The following is a 15,228-nucleotide window of genomic DNA, read 5'->3' as shown; positions in this document are numbered from 1 at the left end:
GACTGAAATCGGATCTAAACTATTGTAGTTCGCCCTCCGGACATTTATCAATTCTCTTGGCATGCAAAGAAATGTGAAGCTGACAAGTGGGTTTAGTTTGTTCTTGGTCTAATTACTGCGAAGAGAACAGGAGCGTCTCTAATGACAGCTACCCTAACAGCAGCGGCTTTGGGACAGCCTGGGGCTACATTCCCTAGAACTTATTCTTTGGTGCGAGACTAGCGATTCTGATCAGACTACATTTCTCACGCATTCCAAATGCCCTATTTTCCTTTTACTTTGTGAACTTTGGTTGCAAAGGAGGGGCTTGTTAAAAACTCACCAGTCCGAGGGCTGTGTCCACTGTAAATTTTTGAGAAGGTATCCGGGGCGGGGGCTGGGGAAACAACCTGCTCTTATTTCGGCTTTTTCTTTTAATTTTTAAAATTTGTTTTAATTAGTTACACATGGCGATAGAATGCACTTTGCACTTTGATACATCCTATATAATGGAGTATAATTTCTCATTCTGGTTATACAAGATGTAGACTCCCACCGGTCGTATAGTTACATTTGCACACAGGGTGATAATGCCTGATTCATTCTACTATCCTTCCTCTATTCCTTCCCTTCCCTTTATTCCCCTCTACCTAATCTAAAGTAACTCTATTCTTCCCTAACGTCCCCCGGCCCCATTGTGAATTAGAATTCGCCTATCAGAGAAAACATTGGACTTGTGGTTTTTGGGATTGCCCTTCTTTTGCAAACATGCCCCCAAAGTTTCTTAAACTGCTCTGAGTTTCGATTCAAACTCATCGTGTTTAACTTTACTGGCCAGCTTTGCAAGTTTCGGTGAAAAAAGACTATCCTCTTTGCAGGATTTCTTTGCAGCGTGGAGAAGGGTTAATACGGGTTAATCGCAGACAGACCAAGAAGTGAATCCCGCACCTCTGCGTGTTCCGCTTCCTCTGCGTAAGCCCCAGATCTAGCAGTTCAGAGCAAAGCTAAGCAACTCCAGGTCCCTTCTCCCTTCACTTCTAAGACAACCTGTTGCTCCTTCTTTCTCCTCCCCTCCCCGCTCTTTCCCCGCCTCGGTCCCTAGAACTGATGGACAGAAATCACTACCCAACCCTCGACTCCCGGCCCTCCTCCCAGGACCAACGATTGGTCTCCTGGGAAGACTAGAGTAAGTGGGTAGGAGGGGAAGGATTCGCCTCAAAGCCTTGGGTCTGGGGACCTGGGAAGTAGGAGTGGAAGGACTCAGTTCTCCGCGTGAGTGAGCCGCGAACGGCGGAGCGGGACGGGCTGGGAGGGCTTGTCCTCTTCCACTGCGGCTCCAGCCGGGACCGCGCCGGCCACTTCCCATCCTTCTAGCTCAGTCCCAGTTACAGGAGGTCCCAGCAGGCAGAGTGCGGAGTTCTTGGCACTTTGCGGAGGTGTCTCTGATAGCCTGCCCGAGGACTGCACGCTCTCAGACTGACCTGTCTGAGTCCTCGCACCCGGATAATGCGCGCAGCCAGGACCCACGAGATCGCCACCCGCGCGCGCCGGACAGCCAACTCCACCAGCTTTCAGCCAATGCTTGCTCTGCCACCCAGTCTGCTGCTGCTTCTCCTGTCACTGGTAAGCCGCATCTCGGCACAGCCCGCTGTGGGTGACCGAGCATTGCTGTCTCCGGGTCTCGCGGGGGCTGCAGGGGTTCCTTCCGAGGAGGCCATAGTGATGGCGAATCGCGGACTCAGGGTTCCCTTCGGGCGTGAAGTCTGGCTGGATCCCCTGAACGACCTAGTGTTGCAGGTGCAGCCAGGGGACCGCTGCACGGTGACTGTGCTAGACAACGACGCGCTGGCCCAGAGGCCTGGCCGCCTGAGTCCCAAGCGCTTTCCATGCGACTTCGGCCCGGGCGAGGTGCGCTACTCCCACCTGGGTGCACGCAGCCCATCGCGGGACCGCGTCCGGCTGCAGCTGCGCTATGACGCTCCTGGAGGGGCGATAGTACTTCCACTAGTCCTGGAGGTGGAAGTGGTCTTCACCCAACTGGAGGTTGTGACACGGAACTTGCCCCTGGTCGTGGAAGAACTGCTGGGGACCAGCAATGCCTTGGACGCGCGGAGCTTGGAGTTTGCCTACCAGCCCGAGACGGAGGAGTGCCGCGTGGGCATCTTGTCTGGCTTGAGTGCGCTGCCTCGCTATGGAGAACTCCTCCACTACCCGCAGATGCCTGGAGAAGCCAGAGAGGGAGGTACCTCCGAGCCTCTCTTGATGGACTGCAAAGCTTTTCAGGAGCTAGGTGTGCGCTACCGTCACACGGCCCCCAGCCGCTCACCAAACAGAGACTGGGTGCCCATGGTGGTGGAGCTGCGTTCACGAGGGGCTCCTCTTGGCAGCGCTGCTTTAAAACGCGAGCACTTCCAGGTGCTAGTGAGGATCCGAGGAGGGGCTGAGAACACGGCACCGAAGCCCAGTTTCGTGGCCATGATGATGATGGAGGTGGACCAGTTTGTACTGACCGCCCTGACTCCAGACATGCTGGCAGCAGAGGATGCTGAGTCTACCCCCGACCTGTTGATCTTCAACCTCACCTCTCCCTTACAGCCCGGCCAGGGTTATTTGGTGAGCACTGATGACCGCAGCCTTCCCCTCTCCTCCTTCACTCAGAGAGATCTGCGCCTTCTGAAGATAGCTTACCAGCCCCCTTCTGAAGACTCTGACCAGGAGCGACTCTTTGAACTGGAGCTAGAAGTAGTGGACCCAGAAGGAGCAGCCTCAGATCCTTTTGCTTTCATGGTGGTGGTGAAGCCTATGAACACCCTGGCTCCAGTGGTCACAAGAAACACTGGTCTTATTCTCTATGAAGGTCAGTCTCGGCCTCTCACAGGCCCTGAAGGCAGTGGACCACAAAACTTGGTCATCAGTGATGAAGATGACCTAGAAGCAGTGCGACTAGAGGTGGTAGCTGGGCTCCGGCATGGTCACCTTGTCATTCTGGGTGCTTCCAGCAGCAACTCTGCTCCGAAGACCTTCACAGTGGCAGAGCTGGCAGCTGGCCAGGTGGTCTACCAACATGATGACAAAGACGGTTCACTGAGTGACAACCTGGTGCTCCGCATGGTGGATGGAGGAGGCAGGCACCAGGTACAGTTTCTGTTCCCCATCACTTTAGTGCCTGTGGATGACCAGCCCCCTGTCCTCAATGCCAACACTGGGCTGACATTGGCAGAGGGTGAAACAGTGCCTATCCCACCGTTTGCTTTGAGTGCAACTGACATAGATTCTGATGACTCTCTGCTGCTTTTTGTGCTGGAGTCACCCTCCTCAACTACAGGGCATCTGCTTCTCCGCCAAACTCATCCTCCCCAAGAGGAGCAGGAGCTGGTCAGGGGCCTTTGGAGGAAGCAGGGAGCATATTATGAGCGAATAGTGACAGAGTGGCAGCAGAAAGACATAACAGAGGGGAGGCTCTTCTATAGACACTCTGGGCCCCACAGTCCTGGGCCAGTGATAGACCAGTTCACATTTAGAGTTCGGGATAACCATGACCCCCCTAATGAATCTGGACTACAGAGGTTTGTAATACGAATTCATCCTGTGGATCGCCTTCCCCCAGAGCTGGTCAGTGGCTGTCCCCTTCGGATGGTGGTGCAGGAATCCCAGCTCACACCACTGAGGAAGAAGTGGCTGCGCTACACTGATCTGGACACAGATGACAGAGAACTACGTTACACGGTGACCCAGCCTCCCGTGGACACAGATGAGAACCACTCGCCAGTCCCACTGGGCACCTTGGTCCTGACTGACAACCCATCAATTGTGGTGACCCATTTTACCCAAGCCCAGATCAATCACCATAAAATTGCATACAGACCCCCAGGTCAAGAACTGGGAGTGGCTGCACAAGTGGCCCAGTTCCAGTTCCAGGTGGAGGACCGAGCTGGGAATGTGGCTTCTGGCACCTTCACCCTTTACTTGCAGCCTGTGGACAACCAGCCACCTGAGATCCTCAACACTGGCTTCACTGTTCAGGAGAAGGGTCACCACATCCTGAGCGAGACTGAGTTGCATGTGAATGATATTGACACTGATGTCGCCCACATCATTTTTACCCTCACACAGGCACCCAAACATGGCCACATGCAAGTATCTGGACAGACACTGCATGTAGGAGGGCTCTTCCACTTGGAGGATATAAAACAGGGCCGAATTTCCTATACTCATAATGGGGATGAGTCCTTGACGGACAGCTGCTCCTTGGAAGTCAGTGACAGACACCATGTGGTGCCTGTCACTCTCAGAGTGAATATCCGGCCCATGGAGGTGCCCATGCTGAGCCTTCCTACTGGTACTCTGGAGTCCTATCTAGATGTCTTAGAAAACAGAGCTACTGAAATCACTGCCAGTATTATTAAGGGGACTGATGAATACACTGATGATTTGATGCTGACTTTCCTCTTGGAAGATCCACCCTTACATGGGGAAATCCTGGTCAATGGAGCTCCAGTAGAGCAGTTCACCCAAAAGGACCTCTTAGAGGGCTCCGTTGTCTATGCCCACACCAGTGGCGAGATTGGCCTGTTGCCCAAAGGAGACTCTTTCAACCTGAGTCTGTCAGATAAGTCTCAAGAATGGAGAATCGGTGGCAATACTATTCAAGGTGTCACTGTGTGGGTGACCATCCTCCCTGTGGACAGTCAGGCCCCAGAAATTTCTGTGGGTGAACAGTTTACAGTAATGGAAGGTGATAAAGGCGTTATAACCTCAAGGCACATAAGTGCTGAAGATATCGACTCCCTGAATGATGACCTCCTGTGCACAATAGTTATTCAGCCCACCTCAGGCTATGTTGAAAACATTTCTCCAGCCCCAGGTTCTGAGAAGTCCAGGGCAGGGATTGCCATAAGTGCCTTCACCCTGAAAGATCTCAGGCAGGGCCACATTAACTATGTCCAGAGCGTCCATAAAGGGGTGGAACCTGTGGAAGACCGATTTGTATTTCGTTGCTCTGATGGCATTAACTTCTCAGAGAGACAGTTTTTCCCCATTGTGATCATCCCCACCAATGATGAACAGCCAGAAATGTTTATGAGAGAATTTATGGTGATGGAAGGTATGAGTCTGGTGATTGATACCCCCATTCTCAATGCTGCTGATGCTGACATCCCCCCGGATGACTTAACCTTCACGATTACCCAATTTCCCACTCACGGTCACATCATGAACCAGCTGATTAATGGCACAGTTCTGGTTGAAAGCTTCACCTTGGATCAGATTATAGAGAGTTCCAGCATTATTTATGAGCATGATGACTCCGAGACCCAGGAAGACAGTTTTGTGATTAAGTTAACGGATGGTGAGCACTCTGTGGAAAAAGTGGCCTTCATCATGGTCCTCCCTGTGGATGATGAGACCCCCCGAATGACCATCAATAATGGACTGGAGATAGAAATTGGGGAAACCAAAATTATCAACAACAAAATATTAATGGCAACTGATTTGGACTCTGAAGACAAATCTTTGGTTTATATCATTCGCTATGGGCCAGGACACGGCATATTACAGAGACGAAAACTCACAGGTGCCTTTGAAAATATCACACTGGGCATGAATTTTACTCAGGATGAAGTGGACAGAAACTTAATTCAGTATGTCCATTTGGGGCAAGAGGGCATTCGGGACCTAATTAAATTTGATGTGACTGATGGAATAAATGCCCTTATAGATCGCTACTTTTATGTGTCCATCGGGAGTGCTGATATTGTCTTCCCTGACGTGATTAGTAAGGGGGTGTCCTTGAAAGAAGGTGGTAAAGTCACCCTCACAACAGACCTACTAAGCACAAGTGACTTGAACAGCCCTGATGAAAACTTGGTTTTTACCATCACCAGGGCCCCCATGAGAGGTCACCTAGAGTGCACAGACCAACCTGGAGTGTCCATCGCATCTTTCACTCAGCTCCAGCTTGCTGGCAACAAAATCTACTACATCCACACAGCTGATGACGAGGTGAAGATGGACAGCTTTGAGTTTCAAGTCACCGACGGTCATAACCCTGTCTTCCGGACATTCCGTATCTCCATTAGTGACGTGGACAACAAAAAACCAGTGGTCACCATCCATAACTTGGTTGTCAGTGAAAGTGAAAACAAGCTGATCACACCCTTTGAACTCACTGTTGAAGACAGAGATACTCCTGACAAACTCCTGAAATTCACCGTCACCCAGGTGCCTGTTCACGGTCATCTCCTTTTCAACAATACCAGACCTGTCATGGCTTTTACCAAGCAAGACTTGAATGAAAACTTAATCAGCTACAAGCATGATGGCACAGAGTCCAGTGAAGACAGCTTCTCCTTCACGGTGACGGATGGCACCCATACAGACTTCTATGTTTTCCCGGATACAGTATTTGAAACAAGGAGACCTCAAGTGATGAAGATCCAGATCTTAGCTGTTGATAATAGTGTCCCCCAAATTGCAGTGAATAAAGGGGCCTCTGTGCTTCGCAGTCTGACCACTGGTCACTTGGGGTTCATGATCACAAGCAAAATATTGAAAGTGGAGGATAGAGACAGCCTGCACTTCTCTCTGAAGTTCACTGTGACGGAGGCCCCTCGACACGGATATCTCTTCAACCTGGATAAAGGCAACCACAGCATCACTCAGTTTACTCAAGGTATACTTCCTTTTCTTTCCTTCTACCCAAGGGACATTCCAGGTCTTATTTCCTCAGAGTATAAACAGAGCATGAAATTAGGGTTCAAGGGAAGTGAAAGGAAGGGAGAAAATGGAAGAATAACCGTGTTCTTACTTTCCTGGGAAAACAGCTGCTTTGCTGCTTTATGTCCCATGGTAGTGACTTCATTAGAGAGAGTACTGATATATTTTAATAGTGGCAAGTTATGTTGCCAGAGCAGGGGCAAGATTGGTGGAATAGAATTGAAGCAGACTTTCCAATTCTGCTGCATTCACCATACCTATCCTCTGAGCATCCTGTTTTATATACTACACATGCTTCATGAAGCATTGCAACACCTTATAGCTAAAGTAGCTCACTAAATTGTATTTATTCAGATTATTATCATTATTAATTAGCACTCAAATAAACTTTTACATTTGTGTTACTTTAATTAATGCTCAGAAGCTTCACACTGATACTATTGTGGCTCTTAGGAACTTTGTAACTACAAGAAAAAAAATTTGTTCATATTTACATTGAGACTTTAACAATTCTCTTATAATATTTCATGACTGAGACAAACACCTGTACAAAGACATAACAGATAAACTCTCATCTAGAGTTACAACAAGTTATATGAGTTAGAGTTATATGTGATAACCCAGGACATACTAGTGGGAGACACACAAGAAAAGGAGATTATACTACACTTATAAGAAGATAACATGTCCATTGCCAAACCGTACACCTGTTTCATTATTTAGAACCTGAAGATATGTAAATAAGACTAATAGTGCATGGAGTGAATTATTTCATCATTTTTGTGCCTTCTCTCTGTTCTGGTCCAAACACAGTTGCCTCAAGCTCCTGCATTCTTGAAGCAATGGAGTTTTTCTAACCTGAATTTCCCTTGTGGGTGTACACAGTCTGAGACAGGAAGGGCAGGTGACCTATGCTGGGTTATTCAGTGACAGAAGGGAGAAGCTCATTCAGTGTGCTGGCTTGGGAGTTAGGACTCTGTTCTCTAGAACGTGCAACTTTCATTACAAAGGGATTTGTGTTGCTTTCATGAAAACCTCACCACATCAGAAAGGAAACTAGATCCACCATTTGTGGGCTCTGTGGGTAGAGATGGAGTTTAACCCCAGGGCATCCCAGTGGGGGTGTTCTTTTCCTGCAACAGTGTTCTGCTCTTAGATAACAAATACTTTAATAAACATGGATGTGGCAAAATGTAGTGCTAAAGTGAACCACTTCTCTGTTTGATGCTGGCAAATAGCCTCACACTTCAGCCTCCTGATTCTTGGCTGAAAGCCTGAATATATCCCAAGGCCTGCAGGGACAGGAAAACCCCAGAGTGCCAAGTGTCACGCCAGACCAGCAGGAAACTTTTGTGTGAAGGCTTTCTGAGGATAGGGATGCCATGCAATCTTAGACTGGTTCATTTTCATGGAAAGTGAAGAGGATGAAAGGAATATATTAGAGGACAGAAAATGTACTTCAAATCCCTCTCAAGACCTGAAACAGGAATCTGATTTTAGAGATTTTTTTTTTTTTAAGAATTTTTGGATGAAGACAGGCAAATGATTTAATTTAAATTCTACCAACCAAATTCAACAACTCAAAATATTTCTTAAATGTTCACCTAAAATTATATCATTTTATTCTAGGCAGTTGTTCTATTTCTCACTAATTTTGAATTGTCTTCACTTATGTTTATGGTTTTTTGTAAATGTACAGTAGTTATAAGTTTATTGCAAAAAGCGATTCTCTTTTTAAGGGAAAAAGTTATATTTTTAAGGGAAATTACTACATTGCAATACAAACTCAAATATCGACAAGGAAAACTTGGTTTTAATCTAATCACACAGCACTCACATGAACAAGTTGAGGCTGGAGTTTGCTTCGTAGCAGTTATTTATGGAGATTAGATAAGCGATTAAAAATGGAGAAAACTCCATCAGAGAACTGCCAGGGCAGCTCTTGCAGTAGGAGAAGGAAAACAGAGGAAGACTGTGCAGTCTTTTAATTTGTTTTTGTTTTTTCTTTATCATCAAGAATAAGCTAAACTATATTTTGATGGATTTTTCAATGCACTGACTTGAGTCAATTTTGCACAGGTAGCCAGGGAAAATTTTTATGTCGATTGACTTAACTGGTTCCTATAAGAAAAAGAAGAAGAATTGATTTGTAAAATTTTAACTGAAGTTTATTATAAGGAAAAATTAATAATGTCAAATTAGTTGGATTAGGGAAAGTATTATTATTTTGTGATACCAGGGATTGAACTCAGGGCCTCATGCATGCTAGGCAAATGCACTACCTCTGAGTTACATCCTCAACCCTAAAATTATTTCTTTATTTCAAACTTTACAGCTTTCCCAATGTGTCCCTGCCCTTCCTCTCTAACAAATCTCCCACACCAGTTCTAAATCACATGTCTCAAAAACCTGGAGGTTTTTTTTGTTTTTTTGTTTTTTTTTTTTTCTCTGCAGTAGGTACACAATGATATACTGTGTGGGACAATTCATAGATCGCTTTCAGTAGAGTGGAAACATCTCCAAAAAGTTTGAACCAGATGTGGTTATCAGACATGTTAGTGAACTTAAAATAGAAAACATAGATTTATTGTGCAGATAAACTCAAAATAAATGTGAGTGTTTAACAATTAGAAGAAAATCCAGTTAATTCCTAGATGTTTACTTAAAGAAGACAGCATTTTAACTATTGAGTTTTCATCTTCTTAGGACTTATGTGCCTTAAGAAAGCTAGAGTTAATGCTTATTTATAGTATGTTTATGTTTCTTCTAGAAGAACCTATAAGATAACAATGCTATGATCAAAGTCTTTACTTACTTGAGATTTAAAAATCCTCTTTTTAAACTCTAAATTACTGTTAAAATTTTAGGGAAAAATGAAAATAATTTTGGTAAGTTCCAACCAACCAATACCACATTCACTAATTTGGAAGGGGAATGTGACACCTGAGTGTCATATTGCATTCATATTCCTTTTTCCTTAAAAAGGAAAGTGGTTAAAAATCAGTTTGGAAGCAGTGATTTGTTTCAATGAAAGTGTCTCCTAAATACTATATTTTTGCTTAAGAAATCATTGGCACCAATGTTGGATGTGTTAAACAGGTTTTTCTTTTTTTTTTTTTTTTTTTTTTTTCTCCTTTCTTTCCTAGCCTTTAGGATTTCTTATAAAATTTAAGAAAAAGTAAAAACATTGGAAAGAAAGAGTCTTCCCCACATGACCCAAGGCCATTGTCCCCAAGGTAGGGATGGATAGTTAGTGAAGTTGATTTAACTCCTTGCTGATGAAGGGAGGGTTACAGGAGTTGAGTTGGAGGGTAAACAGACCAAGAGGCAGGTTCTCAGGGCCTGTACTCCTTACCGCACAGGAACACACCCATGCCAAGGGAGAGATGCCAGTGTGAGGTCCCGGCCACTTCACACCTTCATTTCACATTAAGGAGCATTTGAGCCTTTACTGACTATAAGACCCTGAGCAAAGAAGTGGAAAAGGTAGGATGGAAAAAATATATCCAAGATGTGTTCAATCTACTGGGAAAGAGAGCCACACAGAAAGATAAAAATGACACTAGGCAGAGAGTTTGGGAAATGATGGTATAGTTAAAATGAAGTATTGCAGGAGAACAGAACATCTTGGACTTGCTTCACCTCCAAGTACCTCTATTAGTAAAAAGGTGCCATTAACTATAAAATCAGATTTAAACCTCCCTAGGGATTCCTGGCTGTGAATCACCCTTTCAAACTTGTATGAACCAGTGAGGAGCCCATCTCACATCCATAGAGTAAGGCTGTAGAAACTCATGAATCCTAACACCTTGCCTCACTCAAGTTTATTCTTTCATAAATTATATATATATATATATATATTTATGTATATAATATAAATATATATATTATATATATATATAATGCCTCTGAATTCTCTAGCATGAGCTGAAGTAGAGCTTTTGGGAGATGAAAAAAACCCTAAAACACATACCAGACAAACATACATTATACACTGTTGTTGAAGCTATTTTTAACTGTGATCGAATTTTATGTAACCTTAGGAAACTCACTGATTGGCCCAGGTCAAATAACCACCTATTTTGAATGTTGCAGAAGAGAATATTTGTCCTATTATGTTCTCTGTGCACTGTCATTAAGGAGGAGAACTGACAAAATTGATGTCTAGATTTTAAAAATGGTGCCCTAGTAATGAAAATAGATCTATTACTTTGAATTTGATAGAGTGAATTTGATATCAAGTGAATTCAACAGAATAGGAAACAACCTGGGAGGTATAACTTTCTACTGTAAACAAAGCTTTCCATTTTCACATGTTGTTTTGTTCTAAGTTCTCTTTGACATCGCCTCATGATAGTTATTTCCATCTGTGAGATTTTTAAAGAAATATCTCCTTGATTTTTCCTTTCAAACTTTGGAGCTCTTCAAAACAGCCTGCTATTCCACAAAAGGTAAGAAAGTGAGCCAGAGTGAAGAGGCAAAACCTTTTGCCTCTGAGGGCCGGTCCTCCAGGGAGGCAAAGGATGTGATTTCAAGAGGGCCAGGAAATCTGCCATGCCTCAAAATATCTTCCTTTCCACCTGTCATGGTGCCTGACATTCCGTATTTAGAAGTCACTCTTGGTGCACGAACATTCGAGCACTATTGGGAGTGGCAACACCTTGCTATTATTACATCCTACATCTCGCACTCTGTGTAGGGCATCAGATTTCCACAGACAGCTGAAATCAAGGGACTTAGAGATTTGACAGTCATGGAAGGGGACATAAACAAGTTTACAGAAAAGCAAGAGCTAATAAGATTTACTTACCAGAAGTAACTTGCCCAAGTAGTTAATCATCTTGCTTTTGGTTATTTTCTAGCTGACATCGATGACATGAAAATATGCTACGTCTTAAAAGAAGGGGCTAATGCCACAAGTGATGTGTTCCATTTTGCTGTTGAAGATGGTGGTAAGTATTCCATTTTTCTAATAGTGAAACTAAGGCAAGGGACTTCTCTTCATTGTTCTTTGACATCAATATTATGAGGAATCTTCTTCAACTATCATTTTAAGCTTATCTGAATTTAGACAGTGAATTTGATATTTGCTATAGAAAATTTTATAAATTCAATCTGACACAATGGTAGTCTGTAATGACTATAGACACATTATAGTTGAATCATTTTTGTCTTATGATTTGGAAACATTGAAAAGAGATCTGTATAAATAGGATCCCCATGTCCAGTTGTTCAGATTTTGTCTTGCATGATGTTAACTACTTGAAGTGATGCAAGGATATTGGAATCCAGCCCAGTTCCACTCAGCCATGTGCCCACTGGGTGTGTCTACGCCAAAGAAGTACCTTTTTCTAATTTGTACGTGGTCTCTATGGACTCACGCTGGTAGAAAAGATTTGCTGTCACAGAGAACTCAATGCTAAATAAAGTTGTATTTATCTCACCTACCTCAGGATGTCTAATGATTTCCTTAGTTTGGGGATTTTTATGACCTTGTCTAGCTAAAAATTTTCCCTGGTGAATTCTAGAGAATACTGCAGAGAATGGGTATAAATTTCTGACTTAGTCAATTTTTCATCTCTGTGACCAAAATGTCTGACATAAACAACATAGAGGAGGAAAGATTTTTTTTCGCCTCACAGGGTCAGAGGTTTTGTCCATGATCGGCCAGCTCCATTGCTCTGGAGTTAAGCTAAGGCAGAACATCATGGCAGAAGGGCATGGCAGAGGAAAGCTGCTCAACTCAAGGTAGCTAGGAACCAAAGAGAGAGACAGAGAGAGGAGAGGAAGGGGCTAGGAACATGATGTCCCCAAGCACATGCTTCATGACCTACTGCCTCTAATATGTCCCAACTGCCTACAGTTTCCACTTCCTCCCAGTAATCCATTCAAATTACTAATCCACCAAATAGATTAATCCACTGATGAAGTCGGAGTCCACATAATCCAATCATTTTCCCCAAAGCCCCACATCTGTATGCTGCTGCTCTGGGGACCAAGTCGTCAACCCTTGAGCTTTGGGGAAATGTTCCAGACCCAAACTGTAACACTTTCCACCGAAGTCTTTGGGCAAGATTATTGTCATTACTCCCCCCAGACCAGCTGCCACTCATGTTCTTTTCAGCTCCCAGTGACTCTTCTTCTTAATCCTGTGGACTAGGAGGAAAAGTGGCCACTTCTGGGTTTTTGATTATAAAGATGTTTTTGTTCTTGTGTGCCCTCACGGGAAGCAGAAGAGCCTCAGCAAGTACTTGTGTTGTGTGAACAGGGTACAGGAAAAGAGAGGGAGAAGGAAAATGAGTCAGACTCAGTCATCTGCTTCCTTGTGATGCCTTTAAAAATGGCACACCATTATGTCATCCATCTCAAAAAGATTGCATCCTTAGCCGCCATCTTCATTGAAGCAGCAAATAGAATCGGTTTAAAATATCATTGGACACAACATGATCACAGCTCTGAAAAATGACATCTGCTGAATGTGTGCCAAAGAGGCAAAAAAGGGTGTTAACTTGGGCTCAACTATTTAAATCAAGAGCTTAATAGAACTCGTGCCTTTATTTTGAGAGTGGCTGGTCATAGTTTCGTATTCCACATATTGATTTAAGGAATCCTAGCAAAGAACACAGTTCTAAAGAAAGAAATCAAATTTATTTATTAAAAAAAAGTTTGCTGAATCTTACTGTTCAAAGGTTAAATTCTGCTGAAAGAAACTGTAGCATGATACCAGAAATAATCAAACAGTGATGCAAAACATCAGGTCTGTCACTTAGAATGACTGAATGAGCCTCAACAGCAAAAGTTTAAATTTCTTTAAAATTATAAGACAAGTTCAAATTCCAAAGGCTACAGTTATTCTAAGATATTATAGCCTGTACTTTTTTTTTTTATTTTGCTTTTCTTCCCCCATTCATGCACACATACACACATGCACACACACTATTATCTATTAGTCTCCACATCCTTAACTGAGTGAAATAATACCATTTACGTTAAAATTGAGGTCTATATTCAAACTTTGGAAAGCATGTAGTATCATATTTCCAAATATCAAGTGAGGATTGACAGGCTGAAGAGACTAGGCTTATTTTAGCATTCCTGGAAATGTGGTTGGGCTTCTGAAGATTGTGTTTATGGGAACAAGTAGGAAATCATTTCAGCTTCTTCAGAGCTTCAGTTTCACTTGAAAAGAAAACCTTTCCAAAGGCATAGCATGACTTACAGGGCTCAAGCAGATCCTGACAAATGGTTATAAAACAGAGCTTACCTTAACTTCCCTGATGTAAGAAGACTTTCCATTGACAAAATAAACACAGAAACTTTCAAGACTGAAAATAAAAGTCACATACATATCTCAAAATTGTTTTGACCTGATTCCTTTTTTTAATGGATTTTTGCATTATCTTATAAATAGTCTTACATTTGTATGAGAAATAAAATACTATTTAAACTTGCAGAGTATAAACTATAGTGATTTATTGTCTACTTTATGTAAGCATACCCTTAAATTGTATCCATGAAATATATGAAGCTCTTCTAGTATCTTACATCTGAGAAGCCCGTCAAGACACAATGGCATAAAATTATGAATGCTTTATTTCAAATGTCATTCCAATCCCTTAAATTCACCTTCGAATCCACAAGATTGGTTTTAGAATGGTATCTCTCTAAGTAAATTACTGGTGCAAACATAATCCTTGGATAGTCTTAAATATAATTTAATTTCAGGGATCGAGCAGATTTAATTGTGTTATCATGGAAACATGTCCGGCCACAAGATTTTTCTGTCAAGAGGTATCCCTGGATTAGTGACGGTCACTACATTTTGGATTTTGGAGCACTTTGAGGTTCCTACCAAATGACAGGAGTAAAGAGTACTGAGGAAAAGATAATGTCAGGTTTTCCCCTCTGAGGGATTCTGCTTTATTTGGACTTGATGAGTGTTGGCTGATACAGTACTATGTGCATAAAAGCCCACACAGGGATCCTTACGTCTTAGGGTTCTTTCAATTAGATTTTAAACCTTCTATGTGGTTTATTGTTACTTGTGCAATTTTGCCTTCAGAGCATCCCTATGAGCTTGGTAAAACAATAACAGCAACAACAACAAAAAGTATGATTCCTATTTGGCAGATTAGGAAACCACATCACAGAACTGGTTAACTGACCCTCTTCAAGTCGCACAACCAGGGAACTAGAGGCTGATTTCAATCCCGGATTCTTCTCCCCAGTGATAACTGGTAACTTCCCACTTGCTTAGAATAGCCACAGGATAAGGAAAGACTCCTGAACTTCTCTGCCTTCTCCAGACCAAATTTTTAGGGATGTTTAATTGATGAGAATGAGTCAGAATAGGCTCTACTGTTAAGGCATACAGAAATTTTGTGTCTTCTGGAATGTGAATTTTTAGAATACTTTAAAGGTCATACTACCATAAACTTTATAGTGCTCTTCCCTGGTATCATAGTGTAATTCTTAAAATGATTATTTAGTAAGGAAATACTAGAACATTAAGGGAGAGCATGGCAATGTTTTGTC

At 43.1% G+C, this 15,228-nt stretch overlaps 1 protein-coding gene across 1 annotated transcript in view; it reads left to right on the top strand.

Annotated features, from left to right (window-relative positions):
- Positions 1 to 1,100: 1,100 nt before the first annotated feature.
- Positions 1,101 to 15,228, top strand: part of FREM2 (FRAS1 related extracellular matrix 2) — a 168,897-nt gene continuing 154,769 nt past the window's right edge. The window contains exons 1-2 of the mRNA XM_079136143.1: positions 1,101 to 6,649; positions 11,556 to 11,645. Of these exons, the coding sequence (XP_078992269.1) occupies positions 1,486 to 6,649; positions 11,556 to 11,645 (5,254 nt within the window). The 5' untranslated portion in view covers positions 1,101 to 1,485. The remainder of the gene's footprint in view (positions 6,650 to 11,555; positions 11,646 to 15,228) is intronic.

The sequence above is a fragment of the Sciurus vulgaris genome (assembly GCF_902686455.1).
Source record: "Sciurus vulgaris genome assembly, chromosome: 4".
Taxonomy (NCBI): Eukaryota; Metazoa; Chordata; class Mammalia; order Rodentia; family Sciuridae; genus Sciurus; species Sciurus vulgaris.
Note: the sequence above shows the minus strand (reverse complement) of the source record. Positions and strands in the feature narration are given on the sequence as shown.